This window comes from Notamacropus eugenii, chromosome 4 (genome assembly GCF_028372415.1).
Source record: "Notamacropus eugenii isolate mMacEug1 chromosome 4, mMacEug1.pri_v2, whole genome shotgun sequence".
Taxonomy (NCBI): domain Eukaryota; kingdom Metazoa; phylum Chordata; class Mammalia; order Diprotodontia; family Macropodidae; genus Notamacropus; species Notamacropus eugenii.
In genome coordinates, this window is record NC_092875.1 from 20829648 (window position 1) to 20845497 (window position 15850).

The window sequence follows — 15850 nt, forward strand, 5'->3', positions numbered from 1 at the left end:
TCAAAATATCAAAGGCATCTAATGCCCGGTAATTTTAATTTTACCAGGCATAAAAACAGAAGGAAACAACCAAAGAAAATATGTGGCTAATAGGAAGACCACAACAATGAATGGCCAAGAATCATAAAGTAGTGTAAAACATTGTCACAAACTATTAAATGAACAGCTGGAAAGAAAATCATGCTGTAGGTTATTTCTGCTTTGGAGTTTATTTAACAAATAAGGCAGAGCACGCTCATTACCATGACACAAAGGCTCTGAAGGTTATATTAAATGACAAAACTGCCTAGCACCTTTAAGAGAAAACGTATTAATATAGAAACTGATCAAGAACAAAACTATTGAGTAAACCCAAGACTGCTGACATACTGACATGCTACAAAGTGGGAGAAGAATCAATAAACAATGATTCAGGGTTTATTTTTGGCCATATAATAAAAGTACATTTTGTAAATCATCATCAATCATCCTAAAAGAGAAAATAAGCTTAACATCTGGGAAGCAGCACACCGTTATCTTTCCAACTAGGAAAGTTAAATTAGTCTTTTTTATGGGGCAAGCAATCTGAGAATCAACACAGCTAAATGACAATAACTAGCATTTATATAGCACCAACTGATGTACTGAGCATGGTGCTGAGCACCTAGCAAGTATTATCTCAGGTGATCCTCACAACAAGCCTGAGGCACTCTTATTGTCTCTGTTTTATAGTTGAGGAAACTGCGATAAAGATAATGTGACTAGTACTGAGTGAGTGCCTGAGGCTGGATCTGAACCCAGGGCTTCCTGCGAAGATCAAGGCTCTATTTGCTGTGTTCCCTAAGTACTGACATTAAACCTAGCTGGCTAGGACAGTGTTACACAGAACAGGGATCAAACCTACAATTATAGCAGGGTGAGATGAAGACCTCCAGTGAGCAGGGACGTCACTGCCTTACGAGGCAGCTCATTCCATTGGCAGTTCATCTGTTAGGAGGCCCTTCTTTTTACCACAGAAATGTTTCTTTTTAACTTCTGCCCACGTCTCTCTCTCTCCCGGATGACAGCCTTTCAATATCTGAGGGTGACCGTTCTATTCCCCCTTAAGTGTCTTCCTAAGACTACATGCTCCCGAGTCCTTTAGTCTTCTCACATCACATGCTTATGACAGGCATCCTGCTCACCCTCACTGTCCACACTTTAAATTGGTCCACTTCACTGTTAAAGTACCAAGCACAGCAGGGAAGCTACAGTTTGACCAGGGCCCAATACACTGGGATTCCTAGTTTGGGGGTCTACACAGCATTATTTTTGTTGGTAGTCACATGACCCTGCTAAACCTACCTAAAATCCTCCTGCTTGGCATCAGCCACTATTAAATAAGGTCTCCTTTATGCTGTACTAGGGCAATTGAGTCTCTGAATACAGCTCTAGGACATTCCTCAACACGCTGTAAATGTGTCAGATTCAGACTTTCATATATACTTGTCAAGACCTTTTGGATTTCTTGTATTGCCATCTGGAAGCCACCCAAGCTTTATGTAATGCACAGATTTTACAAATATGCCTTCTATATACCCATCCAAGTCCTTATAAAAGTGCTCAATAAGCCAAGGTTCTTTATCAGGCATTCTAACAACTCCCTCCAGGGGCCATTAATCCAACATCCTTCTGGGTACAGTCATTCATCAGCTAATAATCTATTTAACTATATTATCATATAACCCACATTTTGCCAACTTACCCACAAGGATATCACAAGAGACTGTCAGGTGCCTTGCTGACATTCAGACATATCACGCCTCCAGAATTTTCCTGATCTCCTCAGTCTTTATCTAAATGAGGATAAATCTGTGCTAGCTTGCAGAGACCATGGCTTTCCTTTCTGTGCCCACACACCATCCCTTAAGTAATCTGTTCAACAGTTTTGTCACAGATGATAGTGATGACGATAATCAATAAGCAGTCATTCATTACACATCTATTTTGCCTCAGGTGCTGTCCAGAGTGCTACTCTGACAAGTACAAAAAGGTCAGTCCTTGTTTCAAGGACCTTACATTCTATTTAAGTAATAACAGGCACCCATTTAAGTACTACAGAATTGACACAAGCGACACAAGATAGTTTAGGGAGGGCATTAGCAGTTGGGTTAATCAGAAAAGGCTTCAGGCAGAAGACCCTGCTTGAGCTGAATCTTGAAATAAAGGATTCTATAAGAGAGAGGGAATCCATTCCAGGCATAGGGGACCAGTGCAAAAGCATGGAGAGAGAGGTGGGGAGTTGTGGGTGAGAGGCAAAGAAACAGCCAAATGAAACTGAGAATGCAAGAAGTGAAGTAGTATAAAACGAGGCTTGAGAAAGCTAGGTTAGGACCAAGTTGTAAAGATCTAAAATGCTGGAGGAGCCAAAGGGTACACGGTCATCTCTGGTCTTAAGGAATCAAGGCCCCTATGCTGGTCCCTGTGGTTACAAGCACAATGAAAAACCTCAACTCCCAAGAAGCTTATGTTATCTCGAGTCAACAAATACCTATAAAAACAGGTCCAGCACAAATTTCAAGTTCATAAATACAAACCAAGCCAGAGTGGTTTGGGAGGAAGGCCACAAGCAGCTGGGAGGATCAGGAAAAGGCTTCATGCAGAAGATGCCACCTGAGCTACATCTAAAGAGGGAGGCAGACTTCAGATAATTCCAGGCACGGAGGACAGACAGGGTAGAGGCAAAGAGAATTCTGTATGAGGAACACAGTAAAGGCCCATTTAGCTGGATTGCAGTGTGTGGGAGGGAAAGTAATGTTCAAAGACGCTAGAAAGATAGGTTGGAAGCAAGTTATATGGGGCTTTAAAAGCTTAACAGAGGAGTTCATATTTGATCCAAGAGACAACAGTACACTACGGGAGTTAACTTGAGTAGGAGGCATACAGTCAGATATGCACTTAAGGAAAATTACTTTGGGAGCACTATGCAGGATAGACTGGAATAGGGAGAGATTTGAGGCAGGAATATCAATTAGGAAGTTGCAAGATTTTGAGAGAGGTGATACGGGGCAGGTGGCATCATACGAAACAGCTATCGGCAAGGTGGGAATGGCAATATCTGGCTACTAGTTGGATAGATATATGGGGTGTGGAAGAGTTAAGAGTACAGAAAAATATCAGGATTACCTGATAGTCTGGAAAGATGACAGAATCTTCGAAGAATCACTTTGGCAACTATTTAGAGAAGCAGTTCTCAAAGTGTGGCCCACAAGAGTCCCTAAGACCCTTTCAGGGGGTCTACAAGGTCAAAATTATTATTTTCATAATAATGCTAAGATGTTTTAATTTCTCAAAGAGCCAACTTTAATATATATAAGCCAAATAAATAAAGTCTTCAACAATTTCTATGAGTATAAAGGAGTCTTCAAACCCCAAAGTTTGAAAACTACTGACAGAGGAGGATGGATTTGTTGCCCCCTGTCTTGAGGTAGAAAGACCAATCTGGAAGCCTCTTCAATGGTGCACACAAGAGGCAATGAGGGCCTGAACTAAAGTGATGCTTGTGAGAGGAGTGATAAAGGTAACGAATGGGAAAGATGTTTGGAAGGTAAAAATGACAAACTTAGGCAGCAGAACAGATACCGACTGAAGGTAGGACAAGTGAGGAACTGAGGATAACATTAAGGCTGCAAATCTTCGAGACTGAGAGGATGGTGGTATTTGGAGAAAAAGTAGGGCAATTCAGAAGAAGGATGGGCCCAGGGAGAAAGATGATGAGGTCTGATCTTGATCTGTTAGTCTGAGATGTTAATGAGACATTCCATTAGAAACGTCCAGTAGGGAGGTGATGATGGGAGACATGCTGAGTCACCTGCTTAAATATGATCATTAGACTCATGGAAGCTGATGAGAAGAGATGCAAGGGTCAGAGGCCAGTCTAGGGATACACGGTCAGTGGGGGAGGGTGACAGAGACTGAGGAGGAGGAGAATCAGGAGAAAGCAGTCCCATGGTTATGATGATGACTGCATGGAACATTCGTGTAGGACTTTAAATCTGCAAATAGCATTACCTCATTCAATCCCCACAACCACCCTATAAAATTATTCCCCTCACTTCACAGATATGAAAACTGAGTCTGAGATTATTGGAGGCAAATTTTGGTTAACTATAAAGAACACATTCTAACAATTCAAGTTTCCCAAAGTGGAATGGGCTTCCTCAAGAGGTGGTGCATTCCATTCTCAATGAACACTCACTGGCTACCTAAGGGCAAGAATTCCTCTCCAGTATGGGCTAAGCTAAATGGTCACTGAGAAATCTTCCAACTCACCCTTGGCAATTCTGTGATTTGCTCAAAAGCATCTAAGGATAAGATTTTAGCCGACTCCAAGTTCAATCCTAGTATCACAATGGCAAATTACCACCCCCCCTATTTTTACCTCACATCACCTAGATGCTTTCTAGCACCCTTCCCTGTCTCATCTTTGCCTCACATGAAGAGGCAGCCCTTCTCCTGACCAAAGCTAACCCCTCTATACAACCAAATAATCTCATTCCAACCCATCTTCCCCAGCAGACACAACCCCACTTTCTCACTTATCTTCAATCTCTCCTTGTCTGCTGTTTCTCTGACTGCCCATAAACATATCCATATCTTCACCATCCTCAAACAGCCCTGACTTGATCCATCCATCCCTGCTGCCAATCCCCTATCTCTCTTTCAAACATCTTTTTTAGGAAGACTTTATACCAACTGTCCTTAATTCCGGTGTCTTCCTTGTGTTATTTTCCCCCTATTTATCTCATATATAAGTTCACACACACACACACACACACACACACACACACACACACACACACTTGCATACTGTCTCCCCCATCCTTGAGGGCAGTAACTGTCATGTGCCTCTTTTTGTACCTTCAGTGCTTAAAATACCACCTGACATATGATAGGTGCTTAATAAATGTTTACTGATTGATTGGTTGACAGACTGTTAGATCTATTAAGGCAGAAGAGATCTCATTCATTGGCATGTCTGCCTCGGCCAGTCTCTAGGCATAGTTCTTTTGAACTTTATAGAACTGTAATGAATGCTGGGGCGAATCAAGTCATCAATGTTATTTATTCTGATTCTATTATCCTGTGACTCTAAAATAGATGTTTCAAACAACACTTTATCTTCCATTTTAAAGTACTGGATTCAGTCATAACACGAAAAAAGCTTAATTTCATCATCCCTCCTGACTCCACGTGAAAGACCTGATACTTCATGTCCATTCTGAGAAAGCTGACACTGTCACCAAACATGATCCCCAGTGGGGTCTGTGTTTTCTTCAGTAAATGTTTTCTCTGCCCAAGTGTACTGGAAACTAACTACATTGTCTACACATGTGAAACTAATTGTACTGTCTACACAGTGAAACTACACTGTCTACACAAATAAAACTTCCTCAAGACATTTTTTGCTTGAAATTTTAATCTGTAAAATGAGACCATGATTATAACCACTGTAATGGTTGTGTTGGCCATGTTAACTACTCTTCTTAAACAGTACGTTTTTATTTTTAGTAGAACTGGGATTTATTATCTGCTATCTGGCACCAAAAATCAAGTCTCTTCCTTTCCAACATTGGCAGCCCTTGTTCGAAGAACAGGAGGAAAGTGGAACAGATGGAAGAGGCATGGTCAAGATTAGGGAATATAAAAAAACTTTTATTTTTTAAAAGTTGGTGAGATGGGGCACTAAGTGGCTTCATCATTTGGAAACCTTAAACAGGGAATTTCAGCTGCATGACATCATGTGATAGCAGGCAGCATCTGCTCATTAATTCAATTCGACACATTTATTTAGAACAAGCAGATTTAAAGCACTTTGGTAGACCTTGGCAAAGACAAATATATTAGATAAGGCACAATCCCTGCCCTGAGTTTATAATCCAGGAGAGGAAACACTGCATACACAAATAACTCCAGTAAAAAAATGGAGAAGAAGATCCTTAGAAAGATAGGTACAAACCAAACACTTTATGAGATAGGAGAAAGAGTAAATCATTTCTGACTTGAGGAGATCAGAGAAGGTCTCATGGAAGAAATGCTCTTTGCCCCACAAAGATGGGAGATGCCAAATAACTGAGTGTAGCATTACAATTACAATGGTTCTATTACAAATTGTAAATACCCCAAAAAGTCATTAAAAGATTAAGTGGAACTAACTCCAGCAGAAAAGAAAGAAGGAAGCTGAACTCTGGAAATCTGAAGTCATAAAGAGTTAGGAGCACATGTGCTTAGGGATTCACTCTATGATTTAGGACCACGAGCACCAAGAGAATGCAAAGCAAAAGTTGGGGAAAGCACCTGGAAGGTGGGGCCTTGGATGAGTCCGTTAAACCATCTGCTCCACTTCAAGTTCCTACTAGACACCCCTTTAACAGACACAGTGCTGCTAACACATTCAGCCACTACAGGGGTTGTATTTTCCAAACCAGAAATCAAGCGTATGTTTTGACAAAGGACATAAAGCCACATTAAAACTGTACCAAGCCAGGGTCTACTAGAAGGCTCAGCATTTCAGAGCTGGGAGATGCATTAGGGCTCCTCTAATCTCATCTTCTCATGCTACCATGCCTCAAGAAAAGGAAGCTAAGGACGCAAAGTCTGAGTTTGCTTCAGTCAATCAGGTCAGTCAACAAGCATTAATTAAGCACCTCCTGTGTGCTGGACACAGATGGCTCAGGAGGAGAAGTGAGGCTGGTGACCTGGCACAGCCCTTCCTCACTCAAAACAAAGTCCAGTGAAAGGCATGTCATCATTTCTGATGTCACAGTCTTCTTCAAAAACGAAGGATGAACACAACCTGTGAGTAGATCAAGCTGCCTGAGTGGGGACCCAGCTAGCTGGGTGACCCAGCTCATCCTCTCCCTTCTGTCTTCCCCTTCCCTTCCTTTGGGGTTTACTGGCTAGATGACCTCTCTCCCTCCCTTCCTCCCTTCCTTACCAAGACTTTAAACCCAGTGCGCTCTGAAGCCCATAGACTGGACAGCAATGGGTCTCTGCCCAAGCTCTACTGAATGACTGCTTTAGAGTGATTATCAATAGGAACAGTTTCTGTTCCCTCCCAGGTTGGTTTAGTTATTTTTTGTTGTTGTTCATTAAAAGGGCCATCCCCTGACAACTTCTTAAAGAGGCCTATTCACTCAATGGGCATTACCTCTGTCTTAGTGAGTACCTGAAGAGGCCAGCCTTAGAAGGCCAAGATCTCCCATTGCATCCTGGGCCATCTCCAGTCATCCTGATGAATATCTGGTCACTGGATTCAGATGGCTCTGGAGGAGAAGTGAGGCTGGTGACCTGCACAGCCCTCCCTTACTCAAAACAAAGTCAAGGGCAAGTCATGTCATCATTTCTCTGACGGCATGGTCTTCTTCAAAAACTAAGGATGAACACCACAACAAAAATCAACAAGCACCAATTAAGCACCTTCTGTATGCTGGGTACTCTGCTAAGTCCTGAGGATACAAAGAAAGGCTCCCAACAGTCCCTGCTCCCACAGAGCTCATAAAAGAAGTGTGTACAAACAAGGCACAGAAGGGATAAATCAGAGATAACCCACAGAGGGAGGCCCTGCGCTCTACAAGCAGCTCTGGCAGCTGCACAGCTGAATCCTTGTGGCCAGAGAAGCCTTTGCCTGGCCCCATCTTGGAGCCAATATGTGTGTGAAGCCTTACGTCTGCCTCCACTACTTACAGCACCGTCTAGGACTCACCGACTGCTCAATCCTTGCCAAAGGCTTTGGTCTCAGTTCTTCAGTCACTGGCACATTCAATCCCTCATCAGTCACACTAACCTTGCCATCTAGTACACTTCCTATCTTCAGGATTTGACCAACTCTGTCAGAGGGAGATTACAACAGAGGAGCCAGAAGGACCCCCTCAGATCCCCAGGGCTTCAGTGCCATCTCTAGGCTCGTGTCCCATGGATATCTCATACTTGGGCAGGCCCCAAACAGAATCCACTCCTACTCCCAATGGTCCCACTGTCCTTTTGGTCACCTAGTTCCAAGTCATCCTCATCGCCTTCCCCTCCCTCTTTCCACATACAGCCTATCAGTCACCAGACCATGTTTTCATTTCCACAATATCACACACATCTACCTCCTCCTTTCTGTGCACACAGCCACCACTCTGGGTCAGGTCTTCAGAGCCTATGTCCCGGCCTCCACTTTGGTCTCCCCACCTCCAGTCTCTCCCCTCTCCTGTGGATACTCCAGGCAGCTGACAAAGTGATTATCCTGGAGCATGACTCTGCTCATGTCCTTCCATGGGGAATAGACTTTGGGGGCACTAGCACTTCTAGGATTCAGGGCTTTCAGCATGCAAATGGCCCCAACTTACCTTTCCATACTCACTCTCCCTTGTTCCCTTTTAGACACCTCAAGAGCAGCCAAACCAGCCCTTCTTACTCTTCCTCATACAACCTTCCATCCCCTGTCTGCACACCTCTGCACAGGCTGTCGCCTTTCGTGATCCTCCCCCTCTTCAGTGACTTCTCTCTTGAATTTAGTTTGCCTATAACTACATGTGTACATCTTATAGTGTAAAGCCCCCTGAGAGCAAGGACACTTTCACTTTTGCTCTTGTATCCCTAGGGTACAGCACAGAGCTGGGCACAGCATCGGTGCTTAATAAATGCTTGCTGATTGGTTAGGTGACTCCATGACTTCTAAAGTCTCTTCTAGCTCCCACCTCAAAGATTCTAGCATTTTGTATTTCTAAAGTCCCTTCCAATTCTAAAGTCCATTCCGCTTCTAACATTCAATTTTGTAAGATTCCAAAATCTGAAGTGCATCAGTCAGTCAACAAGCATTTCCTAGGTACTTACTGTGCTCAAAGTACTTTGTTAAGGACTAGTAATCCACCCCCCAACAATCACCATTTGTGAAGCACCTACTATGTGCCTAGCACTGTTCTAAGGACCAGTAATCCACCCCCCAACAATCACCATTTGTGAAGCACCTACTATGTGCCTAGCACTGTTCTAAGGACTAGTAATCCACCCCCCAACAATCACCATTTGTGAAGCACCTACCATGTGCGCAGCACTGTTGTAAGGACTAGTAACCCACTCTCCAACAATCACCATTTATGAAGCACCTACTATGTGCCTAGCACTGCACTAAGCACTGGGGATACAAAAAGGGGCAAAAGGCAGTCCCTATCTGCAAGGAGCTTACAATCTAATGAGGGAGAAAACATGCAAACCAAGATGTATAAAGCAAGCCCTGTACAGGATAAAGAGGAAATAAAGAACAGAGGGAAGGCAGTTGAATTAAAATGGGCTGACAAGGGCTTCCCAGAGGAAGGGGGATTTTAGTTGGGACTTCAAGGAAGTCAAAGAGGTCACTAATTGCAATGGAGAAAGGAAAGTGTTTCAGGCATGGAGGATAACTAGAGAGAATGCCTGGAGCTAAGAGATAGAGGGTCTCGTTTGTGGAACAGCCAGGAGACCAGCGTCACTAGATCGAAGTGCTGAAGTGTCACTGTGGGGAGTAAGTTGTGATAAGACTGAAAAGAGAGGGGACTAGATTATGAAGGGTTCTGAATGACAAACAGAGCATTCTGTATTTGCTCTTGGAAACAACAGGGAGCCACTGGAGTTTGTTGATTTGCATTTTAGGAAAATCACTTGAGTGGCTAAAGAAAAGATACAACTGGAGTGGAGAGAGACCTGAGGCAAGCAGACTCACCAGTAGCTAACACTCCAGGGATGAGGTGATAAAGGTCTGCACCTAGTGGGCACAGTGTCAGAGGAGAAAAGGGGCATATTTGAGAGATGGTGCAAAGATGAAATGGATAGGCCATGGCAACAGACTGGCTATCAGAGGATAGAGATAGTGAGGAGTCCAGGATGACCCCTGTGTTCTGAGCTGAGGGACTGGAGAGATGGTGGTGCCCTCACTAGTCATAGGGGAAGTAGGAGACAGAGGAGGGAAGAGCTTTGGGGAAAGATAATGAGCTCTGGTTTGGACACATTGAATTGAAGATGTCTAGTGGACATCCAGTTTGAGATGTCGGAAAGGCAGTTGGAGATGCAAGACTGGAGACTGGCACAGAGGTTGGGCAGAACAGGTAGATCTGAGAAGCATCAGCACAGAGATAGTAATTAGATCTATGGGAGCAGATGAGGTCATCAAGTGAAGTAGTATAAAGGGAGAAAAGAAGAGGCACCAGGACAGAACCCTGAAGGACACCTACAGTCAGAGGACATGATCTGAAAAAAGATTCAGCAAAGGAGACAGGCGAGTGGTCAGAGATGTAGGAGGAGAACCAGAAGACAGGGTACCCTGGAAACCTAGAGAGAAGAGACTATCATGGAGGAAAAAAGGATCAACTGTGTCAAAACTGCAGAGAAATTAAAAAGGTTTGAGAAAAGGCCATTGGATCTGGCAGCTAATCATCACTTGATCATTAGAAACTTTGGAGAGGGGTAGTTTTGATGGAATGATAAGGTCAGAATCCAGACTGTAAGGGTTAAGAAGAGAGTGAGAGGAGAAAAAGGGAAAATGCCTATTTTAGAGAGCTTTGTCAAGTAGCTTAGCTACAAAGAACCAAGGAAATGTAGGACAATAGTTACCAGGGATGGAAGGATCAAGTGAGGGGCTGTTTTCCAAGATTAGGGGAGTCGTGGGCATGTTCTTTAGGCAGTAGGGAATGAGCCAGTAGAGAGAGAGAGATGGAAAATAAGTGAAAGAGAGGGGATTTCTTGTTTGAGGAGATAGCATAAAATGGGATCCTTGGTGAGGAGGGAGGGTACTTCATCATTGAGACGGGGGTGAAGGAGAAGACAGTGGCTGAAGCACCTAAGTGATGAGAGATGAGCAAAAGGAGAGAAGAGGGAGTTTATGGGGAATGGCCTCAATTTTTCTCTGTAAAATATCAGGCAAGGTTCTCAACTGAAGAGGGGGGAGGAGGAAGAGGAGAAATGAGAAGTTTGAGGAGGGTTGAGAAGGTTTTGGAAGAGCCTTGGTGGAGAATGAGAGTGAATTGATCTAAGAGATCTAGTAGCATTGCCTAGTAGCAGTGAGAGCCCAGCTGAGATTATATAGTACACTCAATCAGAACAGCTGAGTGATTTTCTCCATCTCATTCAGCAGCCCATGCATAGGAGCAAAGGTGACAAATGGTGGTGATGATCCAAGGCTGAGACTTGACTGGGTGTAACTGATATGATAAGGGGGCCAGGGATTCAAAACAGACGAGGACAGTACGGAGTTTAACTGGTTCACCAAGGAGTCAAGATGGGGAGAAGAGAAAAGAATGGTAGCCTGAGAAAAAAGTAAGGGGTCAAAGGACTGGAGGTCATGGTGTGCATAATGTGTAGGGTTATATAAAGGAAAGCACAGGGAAAGGTGAAAAGCTAATAGATTATGGTCAGATAAGGAAACTTCAGCATTCTTGAGCATGAAAATGGTATATTTGTGGATGATGGCAAGATCAACAGTATGGCCACCTTTATGTATGGCTAAGGTGAAGTGGAAGAGTCGCTCAAGGGAGATGAGTAGGTTGAGGAACTGAGTGGTTGAGTATTTGAGGGAGAATCAATACATATGCTGAAGTCCCCTAGTAGGAAGAGCAGGACTTGGGGAGGAGAAAAAAATTGTGAGCCATGTACTAAACCCATCAAGGAAGGAAAAGAAGTGACCTAGGAGTCTGTAGACAACAGCTGCTAGGCTTTTGATAGGGTAGAAGATGTGAATAGGAAGATGTGAACCTCAAAGGACAAAAGGTTACTACTGATTGCTAGAAGAAGGAGAAGAATCTGAAAGTGGCAATGAGGAGTGGGGAGCAAGGAATATTCCAACTCCCCCACTTCAAACAGTGAGCCCAGGGGAATGAGTGACAATGCAGCCAAGTACTAAAAAGGGTGGCCAGGGGCTGGGTCATCACAGGGGAGGTCAAGTTTCAGTAAGAGTTAGTAGATGGAAGGAATGGAAGAGGAAAAAATTTTAATAAGAAGAGAAGTTTGTTACCTACGGAACAGGCATTCCAGAAGGCACAGTGGAAGAAAGGGTGGGTGGAGTTAGGATTAAACAGGGGGTGGGGAACCTGTGGCTTTGAGGCCACAGTCCTTGGGTGCAGCCTTTGAACTGAGTTCAACTTTTACAGAACAAATCCTTTTATTAAGGGAATTTGTTCTGTGAAGTTTGGATTTAAAGGCATCTTTGGATCTTATTTCTGGATTAAGTTTTGGGATGGGAGGGTTGAAGGGCATGGGAATAAGGATTCATGTGGTAGGGGGTGTGAGATGGGGTTTGGAAAATAATCTACAGTTCAGAGTCCCTGAGACAGAAAGGGTCCTTAGAGCAGGTTAAGAATGTTCCTCACTGAGTGGAGACACCACTTCTGTACCCTCAAAGGACAAGGGCAGCAGGAGACGAGAAGCCTAAAGTCAAGGGGGAGGGGGTGCTGCCCTTCTTTGTACTGGTGAATGTTCCCACATTCCATTTGGGACAATGACCTGTTCTACTGTACCAGCCTGCTGCTTGGTCTCCCCACCACAAGTCTCTCTCCACTCCATCAGTCCATCATCCTTTCAGCTGTCCAAGTGATCTTCCTAAAGCACAGGTCTGATTTTGTCCCTCCCCACTTAATTCACCTCCTTATCACCTCCAGGATCAAATATAAAAATGGGGCTTCAAAGCCTCTCCCTACCTTTCCAGCCTTCTTGCATTTTACTTACTTCCACATACATTCAGTGACACTGACCACCTCCCTCTCCAGATTCTAGTCCAGACATTTTCACCAGCTGGCCACCATGCCTGCATGCTCTCCCTCCTCATCCACCTTCCCCCCCCACACACACCCCTTTTCTGGCTTCCTTGGCTTCATCCAAGCCTCAGGTAAGATCTCACCTTCTGCAGGAAGTCCCCCAACCCCCTTCACACTAGGGTTTTCCTTCTCTTGACCATTTCCAGTTTATCATGCATATGTTGTGTTTTTACATATTTGGTTGTATATTGTCTCCCCCACTAGATTGTAAGCTCCTTAAGAGCAGAGACTGTCTTTTGCCTTTCTTTGTAACCTAGGAACTTAGCCTGGAGCCTGGTACATAGTGGGTCATTACTAAAATGGTTACCAACTAACTGACTGACCTCTGTCAGAGACCATCTTTACTTGCTAAACAATTTGTTACCAAAAATCCAATTGGAAAAAAAAAGCTCTTACTGTGTGTCCAACTTATAATCACACTTACCTTTGGTCAGGATTCTGCAGTACTTAAAGGGGTCCATGCAGATGAACCAAACAGCGAGATCCTTGCTAGAAAGCAATGTGCTACAGCTTCAGCTAAAGGAAACGTCTTCAACCGAATGTGGGCTTTTACAAGCTAACTCTAAATAGTTAGCAAAACCATCTAGCAAAAACGATCTCATTTCCCTATTATTTCCTCTACACATTCCAAGTTTTCTAACAAAGGCAATTGTAAATGTTGGTGATAATAAACCAGGCATTTAAGGGGGGGAAGGTGTCCAGTCATTATTAAATTAATGAAATTGGTTATTTAACAAATTTAGAAAGAATACAGCTACTCCAAATCTGTGCTGATAAAACATGTCCACTTCACGATTTAACACACAATGAATATCATACCCCTAACGTCTCTGTCCATACACTGCAACCACCCTTTGGACATAAGAAATCTCTGCAGCTGAAAACAGGACAGTGTGGAAAGGAAACTGTTCTATTTTAATGAAGGTCATGAAACATTTCCTCTGTTTGTTTTTTCCTGTGATGCTAATGGTATTAAATATAATGAAGAAATGCCAACTTTAGTGGGCATAGAAAATAAAGATGTCCTTTGATGTCAAAGATCCCTGCCTTTCTTTGCTGACAAATGTAAGTCACTGCCCCTCCCCCCTTCCTCAGCATGAGCAGTGCCAGCCTTCTCCCTCCTCACTGACTTACACAAACAAGTTGGGGGGTGATATGTCGCTCACTAGAGCTTTTATAATTCCTTGTAACCAGGTAAACATTTTTAAAATGTCTGAATAGGTTTCACCTTGTAATTAAACAACCACCAAGAAGATCTGCTTTGAACCCTCCGGAACAGAAAGTGCACTTGGGCAAAGGATGGCATCTTACCTCTTCGTAAAACTTCACCTGAGGCACAGCTTCATCAATTTCATTTAAACAAAAATCTTTAAAAAGCAAAAAACCTAAAAGCAAACAAAAACATGTTTCAGATTGTGCCTGAAAATATGATGAAGATACCTGCAGAAAAACAAAATCACACCGAGACAGCCCCAGTTGGGAAGGGATCAGTTTGCTCCCAGCTCTGCTGGACTCTCGGGACAGGTCTGCTTGCCTTTTCAAATGGGAAGCTGGGTTGGCTGAAGCCCAGGTCAAAGGCAACAGAGTAGGTGACATATGGAACAAGGGCCACTGTCCTTCCCAGAGAAGAAACCCAGCAAAGGCAGAGGCGCCTGCAGGACTCCCAAACATCAGGACGATGACCAAGAGGACCCTGAGAACTCGGGGGAAGAGGGGACAGCACAAGCAGCCTGGGGCTGGAGCCTGGGGAGAGCAGGACAAGGGGTGGCCTTCGCCCAGGCTTCACCTCAGTTATGCTCTGAGCCCTCATTCCTTGTATGTTTCATCTTTTCCCTTAAGTTATAAGAGAATTTCCTTTTAAAAACTAAGCGTGGCTAGGCTTAACCAAGGACAGCCCGTGTGCACACAGACCAGGACAGGGTGATGAGGGGTAGGGGGAGAAGGGGAGGCCAGTAGCAGCCAGACCAGACCAGCCCAGGAACCCAGGACAGAGCGGAGCAGAGAGGAGCCGAGACACCGAGGCACAGAGTCAAGGCCAACGATGGATATACATGGTGATTGCCTTCCCCAGTTGTCATTTCTGACTTCGCGTAACTTTAATCATGACATAGTACTTTCCGCTTAGAGTGTGGGACAGCATAGTGGAAAAGCTCTTGGTTTGGAGTCAGAGACTCTACCACTTGGGCAAGGCCTCAGTTTCCTCCCACTTAAACGAGGGGGCTGGGCTAGCTCAGTGGTTCTAGATTTCAGATCCTCTAATTGTGTAACACGTAATACTGTAACATGAGACCCAGCGAAGCAAGTGAGGCTGTCACACAGGACCAAGGCCCAGGGGCTCAAATCATCAGCCACTGTTTCTGTACTTAAGCAAATGTAGTAACCAGAATCTGTATCTGTAGGAACAGGTAATAAGAACACGAATTTAAAAAATAAAACTTAAAGCAGTCCAAAGCACATTCTGCACATCAGGTTAAATGTCCTCATTTAAATCTGTTTATCGATGGCCTTAAGAAAATGAATCATTCACCCTTAATCCCCAAAGCCTGACACTGGAGCAGGTGCCAACAAGGAGATTCAAGGACCCCTCATGTGCCGGGAGAGACAGCAGAGAATAGTGGAAAGAGACCTGACCCGGAGTCAAGAGGACCCAAGTTCAAATCCCACCTCAGACACTTCCTGCTTGTGTGACCGTGGTCAAGTCACTTCATCTCTGCCTGCCTCAGTTCCCTCATTTTAAAAACAAGGGGTTGGACCCATTGTGTCTAAAGTCCTTTCCAGATCTAAATCTGTGACCCTGTGACCTCTAGGCTCTTTAATTTAGATGTTTCCTTGAAAAGATGTCAATCACAACCTCTCCACACCTGCCCCTCATAGGTTACTCATGTCCATCCAACATTCTCCACAGCCCCACCAAGACAGGGACCTTCCTCCATTTGTTTTGACATCTCCAAGACACCAGTGAAGGGCTTGCACTACACACCTGCCATCCGCCCCCTCATCCCAGAAGGAGCCCAGCTTCTTTTTCTATCAAACATCTTCACATCATTTCTTCTCTGAAGTTCCAT

General features: G+C 44.1%; 1 protein-coding gene across 3 annotated transcripts in view; it reads right to left on the minus strand.

The window, feature by feature from the left end:
* Positions 1-15850, minus strand: part of GRK3 (G protein-coupled receptor kinase 3) — a 184690-nt gene that overhangs the window by 82801 nt on the left and 86039 nt on the right. For 2 of the 3 annotated variants that reach the window (XM_072600102.1, XM_072600103.1), the window contains exon 3: positions 14097-14170. In XM_072600102.1, the coding sequence (XP_072456203.1) occupies positions 14097-14170 (74 nt within the window). Of the gene's footprint in view, positions 1-1723; positions 3277-14096; positions 14171-15850 lie in introns of those variants that run through there. The other variant, XM_072600104.1, reaches the window with a different exon arrangement.